General features: G+C 42.1%; 1 protein-coding gene across 6 annotated transcripts in view; it reads left to right on the forward strand.

Moving 5' to 3' along the window:
• EPS8 (EGFR pathway substrate 8, signaling adaptor) overlaps positions 1-22990 on the forward strand; it is a 192743-nt gene that overhangs the window by 139099 nt on the left and 30654 nt on the right. For all 6 annotated transcript variants that reach the window (XM_077267284.1, XM_077267282.1, XM_077267286.1 and 3 more), the window contains one exon: positions 13328-13471. In XM_077267284.1, the coding sequence (XP_077123399.1) occupies positions 13328-13471 (144 nt within the window). The remainder of the gene's footprint in view (positions 1-13327; positions 13472-22990) is intronic.

Genomic DNA, 22990 nt, shown 5'->3' on the forward strand with positions numbered 1-22990 from the left:
ATACTATCTAACATACTGTGTAAGTCTGTAATAGTAACTGTACATAAAGTGTGTTAAGCTTTGTTTATTGATGTGTGCTGATATGCTAATAGTGCTGCCTTGATCCCATCACCATTGTTTACCTTATCTTGATGTTGGACTGAAGGTAATTCAGTTGGACCCTGGGTAATTCTAAAAATAGCTTACATGCCTTGGGTATAAAAAGACTCAGATATCACATCCTGGGAGACTGAAGTAACACAGAGCTACCAGCCAGACATTCTGCAAACCACCCAACAGACAAGAGAAAGGAATGCAGCCAATTCATCATGGCACCATCACGAGGGACACTGATCTATGATTCTATAGGAAACAAACTAGGGGTTTTTGGCTCCGGTTGGAAGGACACAGATCTGATCCAGTGACCATCTCTGAACCATGGATATGTTTGGAGAAAGCCAGGTTTGGGACCCGCTGGTCACCTGGTTCCTTGGAGATGGATGGAGATAAGCCAGGTGGTGACTCTCTTGTCAACTGGCTTTGGACCTTGTATGGACTCTATGGACAGTTCTTGGTCATCTCCCTATGCTTGTCGTTACCTCTTCTCTGTGCGTGCATCCACAGATGAAGTAGCGACCCTGGGAGCTCTGACATCATGTCAACTGGCTTTGGACCTTGCATGGACTCTATGGACAGTTCTTGGTCATCTCCCTATGCTTGTCGTTACCTCTTCTCTGTGTGTGCATCCACAGATGAAGTAGCGACCCTGGGAGCTCTGACATCATGTCAACTGGCTTTTGACCTTGTAAAGACTCTTCAGGATCTTAGCCGAGGGTCTGTCGGACCCGGCTGAAGAACACAGGACTGCTCTCGGATATCTCCCTACGCTTGTCGTTACCTCCTCTCTGCGTGCATCCACAGATGGAGTAGCGATCCTGGGAGCTCGGACGTATCATCTACCATTATCTCGGCGAGTCAGCGGAAGGGTGAGGCCCTGTAATGTGCACCATCTTGGGGTAATTGGTGGGATTGTTCTGTTTGCTATTGTGTGTTGTGGTTCAATAAAGTATCGCCACACTGTTTTACCTTAACCCTGTGTTGTCTGTGTAGTGTAATGCCCACCGGGAGATAGAGCGGGCGTTCAATGGTATGAGCCGTGGTCCATGCTGTCTTGCTGAAGACAGCCGGGCCAGTGGATGAGAGCACCCACTGACCCCGCTTCTCCACAATTGGCTCCAGGATGATCATATACAGTTTCACGTTACCACTGATCGGTTCCAGGATGATCACAGACAGTCTCACGTTACCAATGATCGGTTCCAGGATGATTACATAGTCTCACGTTACCAATGATCGGCTCCAGGATTGTCACACAGTCTCACGTTACCAATGATCGGCTCCAGGATGATCACAGTCTCACGTTACCAATGATCAGCTCCAGGATGATCACAGACAGTCTCACGTTACCAATGATCGGCTCCAGGATGATCACGGATAGTCTCGCGTTACCAATGATCGGCTCCAGGATGATCAGACAGTCTCACGTTACCAATGATCAGCTCCAGGATGGTCACAGTCTCATGTTAGCAATAATGAACTCCAGGATGATCACAGTCTCACGTCACCAATAATCTGCTCCAGGATGGTCACAGACAGTCTCAAGTTACCAGCGATCGGCTCCAGGATGGTCACAGACAGTCTCATTTTACCAGTGATCGGCTCCAGGATGATCACAGACAGTCTCACGTTACCAATGATCAGCTCCAGGATGATCACAGACAGTCTCACGTTACCAATGATCAGCTCCAGGATGACACAGACAGCCTCACGTTACCAATGATCGGCTCCAGGACGATCAGACAGTCTCACGTTACCAATGATCGGCTCCAGGATGATCAGACAGTCTCACGTTACCTGTGAGGACTGTGACAGACACCTGTGTGACGCTAATCTCTTACCAAGAAGTCCTTGCAAAGTCCCACTGCTAAAAAAGGCATGTACTGAAGCAGATGCAATGTCCCAAAGAACACATCAACTGCCCTAGAGAAAAATGGAGAATTTTGTGGTCTGGTGAAAGGGAAAATTGTTCTTTTTTATGTCCAAGAGCCGCATACAATTCATCAGACGACCCCCCCAAACTCTGCATTCAAGCCACAGTGCCCTCTGCAGACAGTGAAGCATGGTGGTGAAGCATCATGATATGGGCAGGTTTCTCTTCCTATGGTGCCAGACCAATTTAACGCATACCAGGGATCATGGACCAGTTTGCATGTATTATAATACCTGAAGAGGTCATGCCCTTTAAATGGGGGTTTCAACAAGACAACGACCCTAAACACACCAGTAAACTAGCAAAATCTTGGTTGTGGGATGTAGTCCAAGGATCCTGAGCTGGAATAACAGGTGACTGGGCCAGAAGTTGATTGTCTCTATGCAACACAGATGTGAAGCCGTTCTAAAAAAAACTGTGGGTAACAACCAAATATCAGGTTAGTGATTCACAGGAATGCTAAATCCTCAAAAAATACATATTGTGAATTCAGACACTGCTGGGTTTTTTTTGTCTTTTTTTTTTAACTGCCCAATGTCCATTTTTTGTTATTTTCTGTAAAGTAGTTAAATTATACACATTTCTCTTAATGTTGTGAATTAGAAAACTGTACAGTTTCCCCACGCTGGAAATAAAAACTATTAGATTCTGTGAGTAACTCGTGTTTCTGAACACACGGCTATTATTTTTAACACTACTGTATGTGCCATCAATACCCAGCAGCTGGTGAACAATCTACATCTTAGGTCCCATCTCCTCCCTCTCCTGTCCATTCTCAGCATTGTCACATTTTAATAATACATTGCAGAGCTCCCTGGATGAAGCAGCACCGACTATACGCAGCACCACCCGGCATAGATGGCGGCAACGCTGCAACATGTCTTCTACAGAAAGATGCCGAGCATTAGTGGAGAAAATCACTTCCAGCAGAAGACTTCATCCACTATAACTTCATGATCAAAACTTATAACTCTGCTCTCTATCCTGCCAAACAAGAGATTTCACTGCCCTCATCACATCACTAGCGGACCATCCAAAACGACAATGCAAACATTTCCACTCCCTCCTGAGTCCTTAAGAACAGGCCCCAGTCACCAACCTCTGTGATCTGGCCACTTATTTACAAGAAAAAATACCAATCAAGATATTTTCCCCCTATCCCCTGACAACTTGGACCCCCTTTTCTTCCGCATTTCAAGTTGACTTTCCACATTTGAACCAGTCACAGAAGAAAAGGATACCTGGCTCATTGCATCTTCTCGCCCTACTACCTGCACCGGTGACCCTATTCCCTCACATCTCCTCCAATCCCTTTTTCCCCAGCTGTTACCACCTGCCTAACTAAAATATTTAACCTCTCTTTCTCCTTCAAACACAGTCATTACACCATTACTAAAAAAAAAAAACATCTCTGGACCAGAGCTGCCAAATACAGACCTGTCTCTAATCTCCCTTCATCTCTAAATTCAAACGTTTGGTCCACTCTCATCTAATCCGCTCAGATGATGCTCTTCTTGACCTTTTACAATCCGATTTCTGCTCCTTACACTCTACTGCAACTGGCCTCACTAAAGTCTCTAATGCAAGAGAAAAGTCTGAAGAGGAGGGGAATTAAAACCAACAGAACACTAACCCAAGATAGATATTTTGAATGTGGATTTTGTTACAGCTCAATCAGCTGCTGCTACCAGGTCCGGGCATCCTAATCAGGTGCCATATTGTAAGACAGCTGAGAAAAAAAAAAAAGAGCGCCAGCCGAAGAGCACAGTGAGTTTACATGGGGAGTTGAAGGATTGAAGCTCCACTTACTTCATTGGGGAGAGGAAGATTCCTATCTCCCCTTCTTCCTGGTCAGCCTCTCCTCCTTGCACATAGACCAATGCAGTGGAAGTTAAACCATATACCGGAGTGATTGCCAATCCACAAGAGACTCGCATAATTAATTTAATAGATCAAATGACTTTTACAACTCCATAACAAATAAACAGAACCAAATCTACTGGTTTCAGATTTCCCCTTCATTCAGTCTCTAATGACCTATAACAGCTAAATCTACTTGTCCCTTCCTCCTGCTGGATCTCTCTAAATCTGACCCTGTGGATAACCAGCTCCTCCTCATTATGCTCCTCTCTATCCACCTTAAAAGCTGTTCTCTATTGCAACAGACCACTTTTTCACTGTGTCATTTTCCAGCTGGTCTTCCTCTCCTCTTCTTAATTCCTCAGGGTTCAGTCCTAAGCCCCCTCCTACTCTTCTCTCTCTTTGCCCCTATTGGACAATCAGCAGATTTGGTTTCCAGTACCATCTCTGTGCTGATGACACCAATTAAACATATGGTCTCCTGACATTACCCCTCCATTACTACAGATACCAGTGATTGTTCACTGTCTCAAACATCGTCATCCCTCTATCCAACACTGAATCTCTCCAAACTGAACTTATCGTGATTCCTCCCACTACTAGCCTACTAATACCATATATTAAGTTCTTTGAGTGGTTCAACCATAATTCCCTAGCAGTACGCTCGCTGTCTTGGGGCTATACCTGACTGAGATCTTTTTCACTCCCCACATCCAATCACTTGCTCGTGTCACCTACACCCCAAAAACCTCTGCAGAATCCGACCTTTTCTTACCTTTTGACTCAGCAAAACTTATTTGCTCTTGTCTGGACTACTGCAACTCTCTACTGATCGGTGTCCCTCTAACAAAACTTTTATCCTCTCCAATCCATCCTGAATGCAGCATCAAGCGTTGTATTCCTGTCCAGCCGCTACACCGATGCCTCTACCTTATGCCAGTCATTACACTGGTTACCCATCCACTATAGAGTCCAATAAAAGCTCTCCAAACATCTGCACCCCCTACATCTCTTCATTTCTGCCTGTCACCCTACCCGTGCTCTGCAACTGATCCCCTATAATACGAACCTCACATTTTCTTTTCTAAGACTTCTCTTGTGCTGCACCAGTTTCCTGGAATGCACTGCCACAGACAATACAATTAATACCTAGTCCCCACACTTTTAAATGTGCTTTAAAAGACAACACTTTAGACAGGCTGACCACCTCACTTCACTGACCTAACTCTCCTGTTTCCTCCATATCCTCCATACACCCAATATAAGATGGTAACTGCACTGAGACAGATCCTGCTGCTTTATATCACAACCCCTCTTTATTATATAGTGATGGTCGGACCGTACAAGACAGCACTTTCAACCTCTTGTGCCCCCATCTCCTCATAGATTGTTAGTTGGAACAGCAGGAACCCTTTAACTTGTGAATTGAGTGTTATTTTGTAATGTCTTTATTGTCTGTACATGCCCACACTTACAGTAGAATCATAGAATGGTAGAGTTGGAAGGGACCTCCTGGGTCATCTGGTCCAACCCCTGCTCAAAGCAGGATTCACTAAATCATCCCAGACAGATGTCTGTCCAGCCTCTGTTTGAAAACTTCCATTGAAGGAGAGCTCACCACCTCTCATGGCAGCCTGTTCCACTCATTGATCACCCTAACTGTCAAAAAGTTTTTTCTAATATCTAATCTGTGTCTCCTCCCATTCAGTTTCATCCCATTGCTTCTAGTCTTTCCTTGTGCAAATGAGAATAAAGATGATCCTTCTACAATGTGACAGCCCTTGAGATATTTGTAGACAGCTATTAAGTCTCCTCTCAGTCTTCTTTTTTGCAAGGTAAACATTAAAAAATCCTGTAAACGTTCCTCATAGGACATGATTTGCAGACCGGTCACCATTCTGGTCGCTCTTCTCTGAACTTGCTCCAGTTTGTTGATGTCTTTTTTAAAATGTGGTGCCCAAAACTGGACCCAGTATTCCAGATGAGGTCTGACCAAAGAGGAGTAGAGGGCAATAATGACTTCACGTGATCTAGACTGTATGCTTCTGTTAATACATCCCAGAATTGCATTTGCCCTTTTTGCTGCTGCATCACACTGTAGACTCATGTTCAGTTTGTGATCTATTAGTATTATTATTTATTTATTATTATAGCGGCCATTTATACCATGGCGCTTTACATGTGAGGAGGGGTATACATAATAAAAACAAGTACAATAATCTTGAACAATACATGTCACGACTGGTACAGGAGGAGAGAGGACCCTGCCCACGAGGGCTTACAATCTAAAAGGGATGGGTGAGGATACAGGAGGAGAGAGGACCCTGCCCGCGAGGGCTCACAATCTACAAGGGATGGGTGAGAATACAGTAGGTGAGGATAGAGCTGGTCATGCAGCGGTTTGGTCGATCGGTGGTTACTGCAGGTTGTAGGCTTGTCGGAAGAGGTGGATCTTCAGGTTCTTTTTGAAGGTTTCGATGGTAGGCGAGAGTCTGATGTGTTGTGGTAGAGAGTTCCAGAGTAGGGGTGATGCGCGAGAGAAATCTTGTAATGCGATTGTGGGAAGAGGAGATAAGAGGGGAGTAGAGAAGGAGATCTTGTGAGGATCGGAGGTTGTGTGTAGGAAAGTACCGGGAGACGAGGTCACAGATGTATGAAGGAGACAGGTTGTGGATGGCTTTGTACGTCATGGTTAGGCTTTTGTACTGGAGTCTCTGGGTAATGGGGAGCCAGTGAAGGGATTGACAGAGAGGAGAGGCCGGGGAATAGCGGGGGGATAGGTGGATTAGTCGGGCAGCAGAATTTAGAATAAATTGGAGGGGTGTTAGAGGGAAGGTCAGAGAGCAGGAGGTTACAGTAGTCGAGGCGGGAGATGATGAGGGCATGGACTAGGGTTTTTGCAGATTCTTGGTTCAGGAATGTACGGATCCGTGAAATATTTTTGAGTTGGAGGCGGCAGGAAGTGGAAAGGCTTGGATATGCGGTTTGAAGTAGAGATCAGTATCAAGGATTACCCCGAGACAGCGAGCTTGTAGGACTGGGGAGAGTGGGCAGCCGTTTACTGTAATGGATAGGTTCATTGGTGGGGTCGTGTGAGATGGGGGGGAAAGATGATGAATTCTGTTTTGTCCATGTTAAGTTTTAGAAATGTAGCAGAGAAGAAGGATGAAATAGCGGACAGACATTGAGGGATTCTGGTTAGTAGGGTGGTGATATCTGGTCCAGAGATGTAAATCTGTGTGTCATCGGCATAGAGGTGATACTGAAAACCATGAGATTCTATGCGCTGTCCCAGGCCAAAGATGTAGATGGAGAGGGGCCCTAGAACTGAACCTTGCGGGACTCCGACAGATAGGGGGGCGAGGTGAGGAGGTGGTGTGTGAGTGGGAGACGCTGAATATCCGTTCAGATAGGTATGACGAGATCCAGGATAGGGCCAAGTCTGTGATGCCAAGGGATGAGAGAGTCCGCAGTAACAGGGAATGGTCCACTGTGTCAAGGCAGAGGACTGGTCCAGGAGGAGGAGGATAGAGTAGTGTCGCTTGCTCTTGACAGTTAATAGGTCATTGGTGACCTCAGTTAAGGCAGTTTCAGTGGAGTGGTGTGACCGGAAGCCTGATTAAGTGCTCGAAGAAGGAGCAGCAAGATAGATGGGAGGACAGTTTTAGATGGACGTGTTGTTCCAGTAGTTTTGAGGCATAGGGGAGAAGTGATATAGGGCGATAGCTAGATACAGAGGATGGGTCAAGAGAGGGCTTTTTGAGGATAGGTGTGATTGAGGCATGTTTAAAGCTTGAGGGGACGACACCAGTTGTGAGTGATAGGTTGAAGAGATGGGTTAGGGTTGGGATGAAGACTGTGGTGAGGTTTGGGAGGAAGTGGGATGGGAGCGGGTCAAGTGCACAGGTAGTGAGATGCGATCTTGAAAGTAGAGTGGAGAGTCGATCTTCTGTAATGGTGGAGAAGTTGGTTTTGGAGGTGGAGGGCTGGGTAGTTGGGAGGAAGGGCTCTGGGGGTTGTCCACTAAAACTGTCTCTGATGTATACCCAAGTCTTTTTCACATGTGCTGTTGCTTAGCCCTCTTCCTCCCATTGTGTATATGCTTTTTCATTTTTATTGCCCAGATGTAGTACTTTACATTTTTCCCTGTTAAAAATCATTGTTAGTTGCTGCCCACTGCTCCAGTTTATTTATACCTTTTTGAATCCTCTCTCTCTCTTCTCTAGTATTAGCTATCCCTCCTAGATTTGTGTCATCAGCAAATTTATTCAGTTTACCCTGAATTCCTTCATCTAAATCATTGATAAAGATGTTGAACAATACAGGGCCCAGGACAGAACCTTGTGGTACCCCACTTGAGACATTCTTCCAACTTTATGTGCAGCCATTTACGACGACTCTTTGGGTCCGATCACTAAGCCAGTTATGAATCCACCTAACAGTTGCCTTGTCCATTCCATACTTGGTCATTTTTTCAATAAGAATTGTATGAGATACTTTGTCAAATGCTTTGCTGAAGTCAAGATATACTATATCTACAGCATTTCCCTGATCCACCCAGTCAGTTGTACAGGGTTGTGGAAGGTGTTGGGGCCACAGAAAAAAATATATTGTTATGGTGCACATCAGCAAACAAGCACATGAGCTATACAGCCAGGTTCAGTCGTACCCAGGCTGTGTCCTTTCTCGTAGATTCCCTGAGCCCCGATCCCATGGAGTTCTGAGTCAACAAGTTGGTCCAGTGGCAAGAAATGGACCAGATTACTGCGAGACCACTGTTGTGTCCAGTCAGGAAGGGTATTTGGTGCAGCTGGTGGATTTGACTCACCAAAGCAGAGTGGGTATCTGTTACTAGCATATAAATTTATCAAAATGAATCGGGAGTGGATCAGGGCAGACTTTCATGCACTGATGGTCTATACAATGATTAGATCAACCATACCATCTGCCTGTCTGTTTACTGTCTACATGGCTCTGTTGCCCCAGTGCCAATTAACTACATTCTGCTGGGCATCTACTGCCTGTCCATCATGTCATATACAGTCATGGCCGAAAGTGTTGGCACCTGTGACGACTCAACATTTTTTTTTTCTTAATTATGCCAGACGTAAATTGTGTAGACCCAGAATCATAAACTGTTGACTCTTCTTGTTAGACGAATATTGGCCCCTGATGTTGTATCCTACAGTTTGTCTTCTGTTATCTTTGTAAAACTGTGAGGCATGACAACAATATTTGCTGATATGCTAATTATGCATTGTGTTATGGAGAAGGTTTGTTGACTTTGAAAGCGGAGAGGGAAAAACTATTCAAATAGTTTAAATATTCATGTAATGCTACTCGATCTCATCACCATTCTTCCTCTTATCTGTGATGGTGGACTGAAGGACACTTGTTAAATCTAAAAATTGGTTACATGCCACCATAAAGAGACTTTTTCTTCTGGTCGGTGTGACTCTTGAGGATTTCAGCTTAGGGTACTACGGACCTGGCTGGAAGAACACAGGACTGCTTCATTGACCATCACTGAAACCTCAGAAATGTCTTAAAAATCCAGGCTGGGACAATCGGTTCACCTGGCCACATACCTCACTGCTCTGTTATCTTCCTAACATGTCGTTACCTCCTCGTTGTGGGGGCCCGCCAAAAGTGGGTAGCTACTAGTAGGGGTATACGACACTGGAAGTGGCTCTAATCCCGGCAAGTCAGCGGAAGGGTTAGAATTTATAATTTGCACCATCTTGGGTATTTGCTGGGACTGTTCTGTATGCTATTATGTGTTGTGGTTCAATAAAGTATCGCCACACTGTTTTATCCTCACCCTGTGTTGTCTGAGTAGTGTTCTGCCCACGGGGAGATAGAGCGGGCATTCAGTGGTATGAGCCCTGGTCCATGCAGTCTTACTAAAGACAGCCGGGCCAGCGGACGAGAGCACCCACTGACCCCCGTGTCTCCACAGCACCTTTGAAATTGTTCCAGAACATGGAGTATTTCCGCCAGAACATTATCACAATTACACATGCTTTGTTACACAGGTTTATTTCCTTTGTATGTATTGGAGCAATACAAAAAAAAGAGAAAAAAAGCAAATTGGACATAATTTCTCACATAACCCCAAAAGTGGGCCAGACAAAATTGTTGACACCTTTCCAAATTGGGGGTAAACAACTTTGTTGTAACTGTGTGATGCTCGTTACAATCACCTATGGCAAGTAATAGTTGTAGGTAGTATGAAAATCACATCTGAAAACCAGATAAAAGGGGAAAAGTTGGCTCAATCTTCGCATTGTGTGTCTGTGTGTGCCACACTAAGCATGGAGAACAGAAAGAGGACTTGAGAGCCAAAATTCATGAAAAATATTAACAATCCCCACGTTACAAGTTCATCTCCAGAGATCTTGATGTTTGTTTGTCCACGGTGCACAACATAATCAAGAAGTTTATAACCCATAGCCCTGTAGCTAATCTCCCTGGACATAGACAGCAGAGAAAAATTGAAAGGTTGCAACGCAGGATAGTCCAGATGGCGGATAAGAAGCCCCAATCGATGTCCAGGGAAATTCAAGCTATCCTGAAGGCTCATGGGGCATCAGTGTCAGCGGTAACTAGAAGTCCACATGTAAATGAAATGAAACGCTATGGTAGAAGACTCTGGAGGACCCCACTGCTGACACAGAAACATAAAAAAGCTAAACTGCAGTTTGCCAAAATGTAAGTGAGAAGCCAAAATCCTTCTTGGAAAGCGTCTTGTGGACAGATGAGACCAAGATACAGCTTTTTGGTAAAGCACATCATTCTTCTGTTTACTGAAAATGGAATGAGGCCTACAAAGAAAAGAACACAATACCTACGGTCAGATATGGTGGAGGTTCAAAGATGTTTTGGAGTTTTATCGCTGCCTCTGACGTTGGGTGTTTTGACTGTGTGCAAGACATCATGAAATCTGAAGATTACCAAAGGATTTTGGGTGGCAATTTAGTGCCTAGTGTAAAAAAAAACTGGTTTTGCGTCGTGCATCATGGATCTTCAAGCATGACAATGATCCCAAACATACTTTAAGAAGCCCCAGAAATGGATGGAAACAAAGCGCTAGTTCTGAAGTGGCAGCAATGATTCTGGATCTAAATCCCATTGAACCCCTGTGGAGAGATCTTAAAATTGCTCTTGGTAGAAGGCGCATTAAAGTATGAGTGACCTGAAGCAGTTTGCAGAAGAAGTTGTCCAAAATTCCAGCTGAGAGGTGTTTGAAGGTTGTGGATGGTTATAGGAAGCGAATGACTGCAGTTATCCAGTCCAGACTATTTTTGAGGTTTTGTGTGAAGTTATGTTTAATTTATCCTGTTTTTCCTCTTTTTTTTTTTTTTTGTCTTGCTCCAATGCACGCAAAGGAAATGGGTGTCTGACAAAACACGTGTCAATGCAATAATTTTCTGGGAGAAATACTTAATTTTCTAAAACCATTTCAAGGGTGCCAACACTTTTGGCCTTGACTATACTGTAGTACTGCTGCTATTGTTGCTGGCACTAAATTACCGAGCATCTCCTTGCCTGCCCAACTTACCTCTGTTGACCATGCTGGCCTTGGTGCAGTCACTGCACAGCCAGGTTAGCCACACACCGCCTGGCTGCTCACTGTGCATCGTGGTGCGAGACTGTATCCCAAACTGCTAAGCATCTCCTTGCCTGCTCAGCCTAGCTATCTTCTAATGCTGTCCACTGTGTTTTATAGTGCCTAACTACTACTGATGCTGGGAAACCTATGCTCCTGTTTTTCCCCTCAAGAATCAGCTCTCAAATTAGAGCTAAGTTTTTAAAAGGTTTGGTGGCGACAACAAGCCACAACTTCTTCATTTCAATACATTATTTTATCTCTAAAGAAAAAGGGATACATTTTGGAATTTCTGCCCCCCAAAAAATCCTCCTTAGTTGCGTAATCATTTTGTGATTAGTAAACCAGTTATAGACCCCAAAAAGGGAAGATTTTGAACTGGTTAAGATGCCAGATCTTCACATTCAAGACCGTGCAACTGTTTTGTCTGTAGTAAAACCGCAATAATTTTTGGACGACTTGATAAGCCTTTGTAATTGCTAATCATACAATGATTGGACAAAGTAGTTGTGAACACCCAAAAGATTTGGTTTTTTTCACTTTTAGTTGAGAGCTCATTCATTCTTTACATTCAAAACCGAGCACCTGTTTTGTCTCTCTAATTAAAGGGATAACTTTTGGATGGTTTATGGAAAAGCTATTGCTTCTTTATTTGGCACAGTGCCAAATTCTTTATACTCCCGAAACAGAGAACTATTGCATCCAACTATGTGAAAATGCTTTGGCTCCTTCAATTTACACCACCCATCTATAAAGAACAATAATCCATACAAATGCCTCCCCATAAGAGATACATTTTAGACCATTTATACAAGAAAAAAGATCAGGCTGACTTCCCACGGAACTAGCAGAGTATCCAAAGCGCTGCCTTCTATTGAACATGGGTATCCTCTATGTTCACTGAACCGTGCGGATTCACAGTGTTCCATACATTCTATTGTTGAAATTTCTCTTACGGAGACTCTCTGTGCAAGAAAAATTTACATGCTGCAGTCTGGAAAGACATGCCGCATGTCCGTCTCCGTAGGCGTTAGTAGAAATCCCATCCACCATGCTGTAGCATCTGGCCGCTGCGGGTTTGATGCTGCACAAGTACGCAGGGTACAACCCGCAGCAGTTCCTGATCGTGGGCACATACCCTAAACAGTCTATTTCTGCAGAGTGCCGTTAATCATGCTATGCTGTTGGTTACACCTGGTTGCCGTCCGTTTTCCCCCACCAGATGGGATGACGTCATTTGGACATTAAAAATGCTTTATTTGCATTACAAAGCTCAAAATGTATTCAAGGGAATTCTGTGTTCTCCACGTCTTTGAGACAATTAGAAGCCGGTTAATTGGGATTTACGTGGATCGAATTCTGGGGGAGAGTTATCTGCTCATCTCTACTTCTCTGCTGGTTTGTAAACTTTCCATAATTTCTACCAATAGATAAATGGCAGGGATCAGAGGAACCAGCAACTCTGACTGTTACACGCTTGTGTGAACCTGGCCTAAAGAAACCTCGGACTTTCAGCCCAAGAATTCGCATGAAATCTGTTTTTTTTTTTTCTTTGTTTTTTTTTTTTTTTTCTTCACTGCAGCAGTTATTACAAGATTTACAAGACCATTTACAGTTTGTTACCGATTTGCAATTTCCCCCTAATAATCGGATGTTCTATGTATGGAATCCGTTTGTTTTTTCGCCTATTTGGAGACTGTGGGTCAGTCTCATTCGATTTCCAATAGAAACTAGTGCACTCTGTGATTCTTTTCTCGGCATCAATGGCTTTAAGGACATGTTTCTTCTCAGATGCAGTGTGGCTCCACCTGCTTCTCTCTACATTTCAGGTCATTGATGACAAGAAGCAATGGTGGAAGGTTCGGAACTCCAGTGGATCGTCTGGATTTGTGCCAAACAACATCCTGGGAGTAATGAAACCTGAGGAGACCTCATTGGAGCGTTCAGAGCCGGTCTACAGCCACACCATCCAGGTACCTTCACCACAACCCAGAGTACTTCACTATTACTCTGTACTGAATATTTGTACCTTAGTATTATGGAATTTTCTTCGCACAGAAAGTCATTTTATTCCTTCAGTAATACATATACATGTGGTCAATTTGTTAGTACCCTTCTGTTAAAGTAAGAAAACCCCACAATGGTAACTGAACAAAGGAATTCTCAATTTATATTTACTAAACTTCAATTAATGAGCATCAAAAATTGCTTGTGAGGTGTGCTTCTATAGAAAAATAGTAAAAAACATAAAGAATAACTGTCCCAGATAAAAAAAAAAATGGATACTAAGGTACGTCCTGTAGCATCACAGGTTTCTACAAAGTTGTAATTAGTCGCCTATTTACAGGGTGAAAAGTAGTCACTGTGCTGTTTGTTATCATGATGTGGACCACACTGAACATGGAGCAGAGAAAGCTGAGGAGAAAGTTGTCTCGGGAGGTTAGAAAGGAAATTATAGACAAAGTTAAGGGTAAAGGCTATACGACTTCTCCAGACAGCCGATGTTCCTGTGACTACAGCTGCACATATTCAGTGTAATGTCTACAGGACTGTAGAAGACGTGGCTGGATGTGGCTGCAAGAGGAAAACTGTTGAATAATTGAAGAGACAGACAATACAAATGGACGCCACAGAGCTCAGAAAAGAGATTAGAGGTGAACTCCGAGGTCAAGGTTCATCAGTGTCATGTTGCACCATCCTGTGCTAAGGGTGCCAATGCGGATTACATGGAAAATGATCGAGGAGGAAACCACTGAAAGCAAATTGTAGAAAAGTAGACTGGAATTTGCCATAATGCATAGTGATGAGCCACAAATCTCCTGAAGAATGTCCTGTGGACGGAGTAGACACAGATCAAGCATCTTGGCATCACATCTGCTCTATGTTCACAGACGTAAAGATGAAGCAAAGAACATTGTACCTCCTGGGACGCATGGAGTTGCTTGTGGATGTTCTGGAACTGCTCTGCTGCATCTGGCAAAGGGGGGACTTGAATTTGTGCAAGATACAATATGCAAATCCTCTTCAAAGAGCACCACCTATCACTCTGACATGCCAGGCTTGGCTTGTCACTCTCCACATGGAGAAACGTTACCCTTAGACTGCAGGATGCAATGACATTTCAAAACTTCTAAGGCTTCCTGGAGCCAAATGTGCTGCCCAGGGCCAGAAATCTTGCTCTGAGCCGCTGGCCATGGCTCCTAAAACAGGATAATGGCCCAAAACACAGCTAAAACATCCAAGAATGGCTGAGAGCAAAGCATTGTGCTCTTCTGAAAAGGCTTCTATGGCCCTGATCGCCATCCTACAGAACATCTCTGGATGGAAACGAGACTTGCAGTCTGGAGAAGACCATCCACACCTGAGACAGAAGGAGATGTCTGCTCAAGGGACAAAATATCTGTGGACAGGGCACAAGTCTCGCTGAGCGCAACAGAAATCTTTTTTTTTTGTGTGTGTTTTTCAATGATTGCCTGAAAATGATTGTGCAGCAAAATATTAAGTTAGAGAACCATAATTTTTGTCCAGGTTGGGTCATTAGTTTGTTTCCACAATTCACAAGCAATAGGATTCTCGTTAGTTGATATTCAGTAAATTTACTCTGAGCATTACTTTTTTTCTTACTTAACCAGAAGGTACAAAACTTTTGACCACGTGTGTAAGTATACAATGTATATAAATTTGTAAGGTAGATCATTGATATCTTGTTGGTGATGACTTTATAGCAGATCACTGATCCTGTTTGTAGTGATCATGTAAAGAAGGTCTTTAATTTTGTGAGTGGTGACTGTCTATAAAAGATTAATGATTTTTATAGGTGGTGACTAGTAGATCGTTGATCTTGTATAGTAGATCACTGATTTTGTAGCTGATGACTAGTAGATTATAGATGTAACAGATAATGACTGTGTGGTGACTCTATAGTAGATCCCTGATCTTGTTAGATGTGACTAGTAGATCACTGATCTTGTAGGTGGTGACTTTCTATAGTAGATTATTAATTTTGTAAGTGGTTACCGTTTGTAGTAGATGACTGATTTTATAGGTGGTGACAAGGAATGAGCGTACCCGTGGATGTTCTGGTTCGTTGTGTTCGACAAACTTTAGTCAAAAGTTCGGTTCGGGTACCAGAACCAGGGCTGTGGAGTTGGCAAGCCAAACCTCCGACTCTTCAATTTCCATGACTCCGACTCCACCAAAATAGAGTCAGACTCCAGGACTCCGACTCCACAGCCCTGCCAGGGCTGTGCAGTCTGTAAGCCAAACCTCCGACTCCGGCTCTTCAATTTCCATGACACCGACTCCACCAAAATGGACTCCGACTCCACAACTTTGACTCCGACTCCACAGCCCTGACCAGAACTCTACACAAACTTGTACCAGAACCAAAACCCCATTGAAGCCATTGAGGACCCAAACTTTGCTGTGAACTGGTGGTAGTAAGTGCTAGGGGGCTGCCAAAGGGCTCTCTCACCTCCCGGATCTCCGAAGACTAAAACGGACTTCCGGGAGAATTCTGTGTTTGGAGTTCAGCAGCAGACACTGAACTTTACAGTTCTCTAGTGTTGACTGGTAGATGTAACCAAAACAAAGAAGGAAAAAAGACTAGACCAATAATGGTATGCACACCCATGGATAGAACAAAAACATCATAGTACTTGATTGACACCTCAGAAAAAGACAAACACAGGATAAAAGCATTTAAAAAAGACCTAAATCTAGGACCAGTGGTCCTCACCCCTATACAGATCATGCCTAATATAACATAACCAAAGCATAAAGTGCGGATACCAATCTCTGTTATATAAGCATGCTCAATACCTGAACGATACTAGCCCCAATGTAGCCATCACAAAGTGACCCTAAGCTGTCCTCATAAGACCTGGCCAGGTATGGAGCAGGGCTCCCTAGAAGTACTGCCAATTCAAATAAAGGGCAGTAAGCTTACGGATTTGAAGGAGATGGGACAAGAGTGCCAAGAATGAAGGCTGTAGCACCGGTGCTAAAAGATAACGCAGGTCGAGGCAGTCAGAGAAAACAAGAGACAGAATAAGGGGTGAGGCAAAAGCCCCTGACGAAGCTGCAGCGATACGCATGGGTCTTATGATGACCGCTTAGGGTCACTTTGTGATGGGTACATTGGGGCTAATATCGTTCAGGTATTGAGCATGCTTGTACAGGGTGGAGCGCGGTAATTTGCTGATTTGGGAATGAAATAAAAAAATTATGATCATTAGAAAAATTTATTTTATATTTTAATTATACTGAACAGTAATGGAATTTTTAAATTACATGGTTTTAAATAGTGTATCTGGCAAATGTCGACCTTCGCTATCCACACACTGCTGCATACGTTTTCTGAAGTTTTCATGAACTCTAACAAGCATGTCCACTGGTATTCTGCCAGTTTCAGATTCAATATTGTTCCTTAGGTCTTCCAAGGTGTTGGGACGGTTGATATACACCTTAGACTTCAGGTAACCCCAAAGGAAAAAATCGCATGGGGCTAAATGTGGTGAGCGTGCTGGCCAGTTCACATCTCCCCACAAAGAGATAAGCCGTCCAGGAAACATTTGCCTCAAACAATTCATGGTAACCCTCGCTGTGTGTGCAGTGGCACCATCCTGTAGGAACCATGTATCCTCTAGTTCCATTGCCTCAAGAGCCGGCTGAAAATAATCCTGTATCATAGACAAGTACCGTTCGGAGTTCACAGTTATGGCACGACTGTTATCCTGAAAAAAGTAAAGACCAATGATGCCTACTCGTGATATGGCGCACCACACAGTGACGCGGTCCGAATGCAGAGGTCTCTCGTGAACTTCTCTGGGGTTTGTTTCACTCCAGTAACGCATATTTTGTTTGTTTACACACCCACTGAGGTGAAAATGTGCCTCATCAGAAAAAAGCACAATTGCGTCACGGGGTATCGTTGCTAACATGTCTTCACAAGAGGTCCGCCGTGTCAAATAGTCCCGTGCTGACAATTGTTGGACCACGCACATTTTATACGGGTGAAAATTCAGTTCATCATGAAGAATCCGGTGGAGAGAACGTCTTGAAATGCCAAGAGCAAATGATTGCTTCCGAGCAGAGCGTTTCGGAGATTGCAGTACTGCTGCTCTAACTCTCTCGATGTTTTGTGGTGTTGTAATCCTTCTCTCAGGTCCCCTTCGTACACATGACACATTCCCTGCTGTTCTGAATGCATTCACCCAATTTACAATTGATTGCCGTCCAGGAACACGTCCGCGTGGAGGAACAGCGAATTGCAAACGACAAGCACGCTGCACTGCAATGATCGAGTGGGCATTAGAAAAATACGCTTCAACACAAAATGACCTCTCCTCACGTGTCCACTGCATGATGGCAACTGAAAGGCGGAGGAATACAAATCTCCCATCAGCCACTGTAAGCCACACCCACCCGACAGTGCCGCCACAGCATGCAGTGCAAAAAAGCAAATTACCGCGCTCCACCCTGTATAATACTGCAACTTATTTTGCCTTACTTATGCAGCCACTATTATGTCGATACATGACTACAGTGTATTGTGTGCCATTATATAGTTCCTTTTTCTCTGTATTTGCCATATTTTGGTTTGTTATAGCTTATTGGTTTGCTATTTGATGCACTTAAACAAGAGATACTGCGTATTTGTACTAACGTAACCAAGCACATTATTTAGGTCTATATAGATTGGTATCCGCACTTTATGCTTTGGTTATGTTATATTAGGCATGATCTGTATAGGGGTGAGGACCACTGGTCCTAGATTTAGGTCTTTTTTAAATGCTTTTATCCCGTGTTTGTCTTTTTCTGAGGTGTCAATAAAGTACTATGATGTTTTTGTGCTATCCATGGGTGTGCATACCATTATTGGTCTAGTCTTTTTTTTTTTTCTTCTTTGTTTTGGTTAATTTGTTGAACAGACTAGGTATTGCACCCGGTCTCACTATGAACCCAGGGGTGCACCCCTTCTATACATACTTACTTGACTGGTAGATGTTTGATCTGTTATCTAGTGGCTATGTACAGTAGATGATTGTCTGTGTATAGTAGATGATTGATCTTTTATCTAGTGGCTATGTACAGTAGATGATTGTCTGTGTATAGTAGATGATTGATCTTGTAGCTGGTGTCTGTGTATAGTAGATGATTGATCTTTTATCTAGTGGCTATGTACAGTAGATGATTGTCTGTGTATAGTAGATGATTGAGCTTGTAGCTGTGTCTGTGTATAGTAGATGATTGATCTTTTATCTAGTGGCTATGTACAGTAGATTGTCTGTGTATAGTAGATGATTGATCTTGTAGCTGTGTCTGTGTATAGTAGATGATTGATCTTTTATCTAGTGGCTATGTACAGTAGATGATTGTCTGTGTATAGTAGATGATTGATCTTGTAGCTGTGTCTGTGTACAGTAGATGATTGATCTTTTATCTAGTGGCTATGTACAGTAGATGATTGTGTATAGTAGATGATTGATCTTGTAGCTGGTGTCTGTGTACAGTAGATGATTGATCTTTTATCTAGTGGCTATGTACAGTAGATGATTGTCTGTGTATAGTAGATGATTGATCTTGTAGCTGGTGTCTGTGTACAGTAGATGTTTGATCTTTTATCTAGTGGCTATGTACAGTAGATGATTGTGTATAGTAGATGATTGATCTTGTAGCTGGTGTCTGTGTATAGTAGATGATTGATCTTTTATCTAGTGGCTATGTATAGTAGATGATTGATCTTGTAGCTGTGTCTGTGTATAGTAGATGATTGATCTTTTATCTAGTGGCTATGTACAGTAGATGATTGTCTGTGTATAGTAGATGATTGATCTTGTAGCTGGTGTCTGTGTATAGTAGATGATTGATCTTTTATCTAGTGGCTATGTATAGTAGATGATTGATCTTGTAGCTGTGTCTGTGTATAGTAGATGATTGATCTTTTATCTAGTGGCTATGTATAGTAGATGATTGTGTATAGTAGATGATTGATCTTGTAGCTGGTGTCTGTGTATAGTAGATGATTGTCTGTGTATAGTAGATGATTGATCTTGTAGCTGTGTCTGTGTATAGTAGATGATTGATCTTTTATCTAGTGGCTATGTACAGTAGATGATTGTCTGTGTATAGTAGATGATTGATCTTGTAGCTGGTGTCTGTGTACAGTAGATGATTGATCTTTTATCTAGTGGCTATGTACAGTAGATGATTGTGTATAGTAGATGATTGATCTTGTAGCTGGTGTCTGTGTATAGTAGATGATTGATCTTTTATCTAGTGGCTATGTATAGTAGATGATTGATCTTGTAGCTGGTGTCTGTGTATAGTAGATGATTGATCTTTTATCTAGTGGCTATGTATAGTAGATGATTGATCTTGTAGCTGTGTCTGTGTATAGTAGATGATTGATCTTTTATCTAGTGGCTATGTACAGTAGATGATTGTCTGTGTATAGTAGATGATTGAACTTGTAGCTGGTGTCTGTGTATAGTAGATGATTGATCTTTTATCTAGTGGCTATGTATAGTAGATGATTGATCTTGTAGCTGTGTCTGTGTATAGTAGATGATTGATCTTTTATCTAGTGGCTATGTATAGTAGATGATTGTGTATAGTAGATGATTGATCTTGTAGCTGGTGTCTGTGTATAGTAGATGATTGTCTGTGTATAGTAGATGATTGATCTTGTAGCTGGTGTCTGTGTATAGTAGATGATTGATCTTTTATCTAGTGGCTATGTATAGTAGATGATTGATCTTGTAGCTGGTGTCTGTGTACAGTAGATGTTTGATCTGTTATCTAGTGGCTATGTATATTAGATGATTGATCTTGTAGCTGTGTCTGTGTATAGTAGATGATTGATCTTTTATCTAGTGGCTATGTATAGTAGATGATTGATCTTGTAGCTGTGTCTGTGTATAGTAGATGATTGATCTTGTAGCTGGTGTCTGTGTATAGTAGATGATTGATCTTTTATCTAGTGGCTATGTATAGTAGATGATTGATCTTGTAGCTGTGTCTGTGTATAGTAGATGATTGATCTTGTAGCTGTGTATGTGTACAGTAGATGATTGATCTTTTATCTAGTGGCTATGTATAGTAGATGATTGATCTTGTAGCTGTGTATGTGTACAGTAGATGATTGATCTTTTATCTAGTGGCTATGTATAGTAGATGATTGTCTGTGTATAGTAGATGATTGATCTTGTAGCTGGTGTCTGTGTATAGTAGATGATTGATCTTTTATCTAGTGGCTATGTATGGTAGATGATTGATCTTGTAGCTGTGTCTGTGTACAGTAGATGATTGATCTTTTATCTAGTGGCTATGTATAGTAGATGATTGATCTTGTAGCTGTGTCTGTGTACAGTAGATGATTGATCTTTTATCTAGTGGCTATGTATAGTAGATGATTGATCTTGTAGCTGTGTCTGTGTACAGTAGATGATTGATCTTTTATCTAGTGGCTATGTATAGTAGATGATTGATCTTGTAGCTGGTGTCTGTGTACAGTAGATGTTTGATCTGTTATCTAGTGGCTATGTATATTAGATGATTGATCTTGTAGCTGTGTCTGTGTATAGTAGATGATTGATCTTTTATCTAGTGGCTATGTATAGTAGATGATTGATCTTGTAGCTGTGTCTGTGTATAGTAGATGATTGATCTTTTATCTAGTGGCTATGTATAGTAGATGATTGATCTTGTAGCTGTGTCTGTGTACAGTAGATGTTTGATCTGTTATCTAGTGGCTATGTACAGTAGATGATTGTGTATAGTAGATGATTGATCTTGTAGCTGGTGTCTGTGTATAGTAGATGATTGATCTTGTAGCTCGTGTCTGTGTATAGTAGATGATTGATCTTTTATCTAGTGGCTATGTACAGTAGATTGTCTGTGTATAGTAGATGATTGATCTTGTAGCTGGTGTCTGTGTACAGTAGATGTTTGATCTGTTATCTAGTGGCTATGTACAGTAGATGATTGTCTGTGTATAGTAGATGATTGATCTTGTAGCTGTGTCTGTGTATAGTAGATGATTGATCTTTTATCTAGTGGCTATGTATAGTAGATGATTGATCTTGTAGCTGTGTCTGTGTATAGTAGATGATTGATCTTGTAGCTGTGTATGTGTACAGTAGATGATTGATCTTTTATCTAGTGGCTATGTATAGTAGATGATTGATCTTGTAGCTGTGTATGTGTACAGTAGATGATTGATCTTTTATCTAGTGGCTATGTATAGTAGATGATTGTCTGTGTATAGTAGATGATTGATCTTGTAGCTGGTGTCTGTGTATAGTAGATGATTGATCTTTTATCTAGTGGCTATGTATGGTAGATGATTGATCTTGTAGCTGTGTCTGTGTACAGTAGATGATTGATCTTTTATCTAGTGGCTATGTATAGTAGATGATTGATCTTGTAGCTGTGTCTGTGTACAGTAGATGATTGATCTTTTATCTAGTGGCTATGTATAGTAGATGATTGATCTTGTAGCTGTGTCTGTGTACAGTAGATGATTGATCTTTTATCTAGTGGCTATGTATAGTAGATGATTGATCTTGTAGCTGGTGTCTGTGTACAGTAGATGTTTGATCTGTTATCTAGTGGCTATGTATATTAGATGATTGATCTTGTAGCTGTGTCTGTGTATAGTAGATGATTGATCTTTTATCTAGTGGCTATGTATAGTAGATGATTGATCTTGTAGCTGTGTCTGTGTATAGTAGATGATTGATCTTTTATCTAGTGGCTATGTATAGTAGATGATTGATCTTGTAGCTGTGTCTGTGTACAGTAGATGTTTGATCTGTTATCTAGTGGCTATGTACAGTAGATGATTGTGTATAGTAGATGATTGATCTTGTAGCTGGTGTCTGTGTATAGTAGATGATTGATCTTGTAGCTCGTGTCTGTGTATAGTAGATGATTGATCTTTTATCTAGTGGCTATGTACAGTAGATTGTCTGTGTATAGTAGATGATTGATCTTGTAGCTGGTGTCTGTGTACAGTAGATGTTTGATCTGTTATCTAGTGGCTATGTACAGTAGATGATTGTCTGTGTATAGTAGATGATTGATCTTGTAGCTGTGTCTGTGTATAGTAGATGATTGATCTTTTATCTAGTGGCTATGTATAGTAGATGATTGATCTTGTAGCTGTGTCTGTGTATAGTAGATGATTGATCTTGTAGCTGTGTATGTGTACAGTAGATGATTGATCTTTTATCTAGTGGCTATGTATAGTAGATGATTGATCTTGTAGCTGTGTCTGTGTACAGTAGATGTTTGATCTGTTATCTAGTGGCTATGTATAGTAGATGATTGTGTATAGTAGATGATTGATCTTGTAGCTGGTGTCTGTGTATAGTAGATGATTGATCTTGTAGCTGGTGTCTGTACAGTAGATGTTTGATCTGTTATCTAGTGGCTATGTACAGTAGATAATTGTCTGTGTATAGTAGATGATTGATCTTGTAGCTGGT

The sequence above is a fragment of the Ranitomeya variabilis genome, chromosome 5 (assembly GCF_051348905.1).
Source record: "Ranitomeya variabilis isolate aRanVar5 chromosome 5, aRanVar5.hap1, whole genome shotgun sequence".
NCBI classification, from domain to species: Eukaryota; Metazoa; Chordata; class Amphibia; order Anura; family Dendrobatidae; genus Ranitomeya; species Ranitomeya variabilis.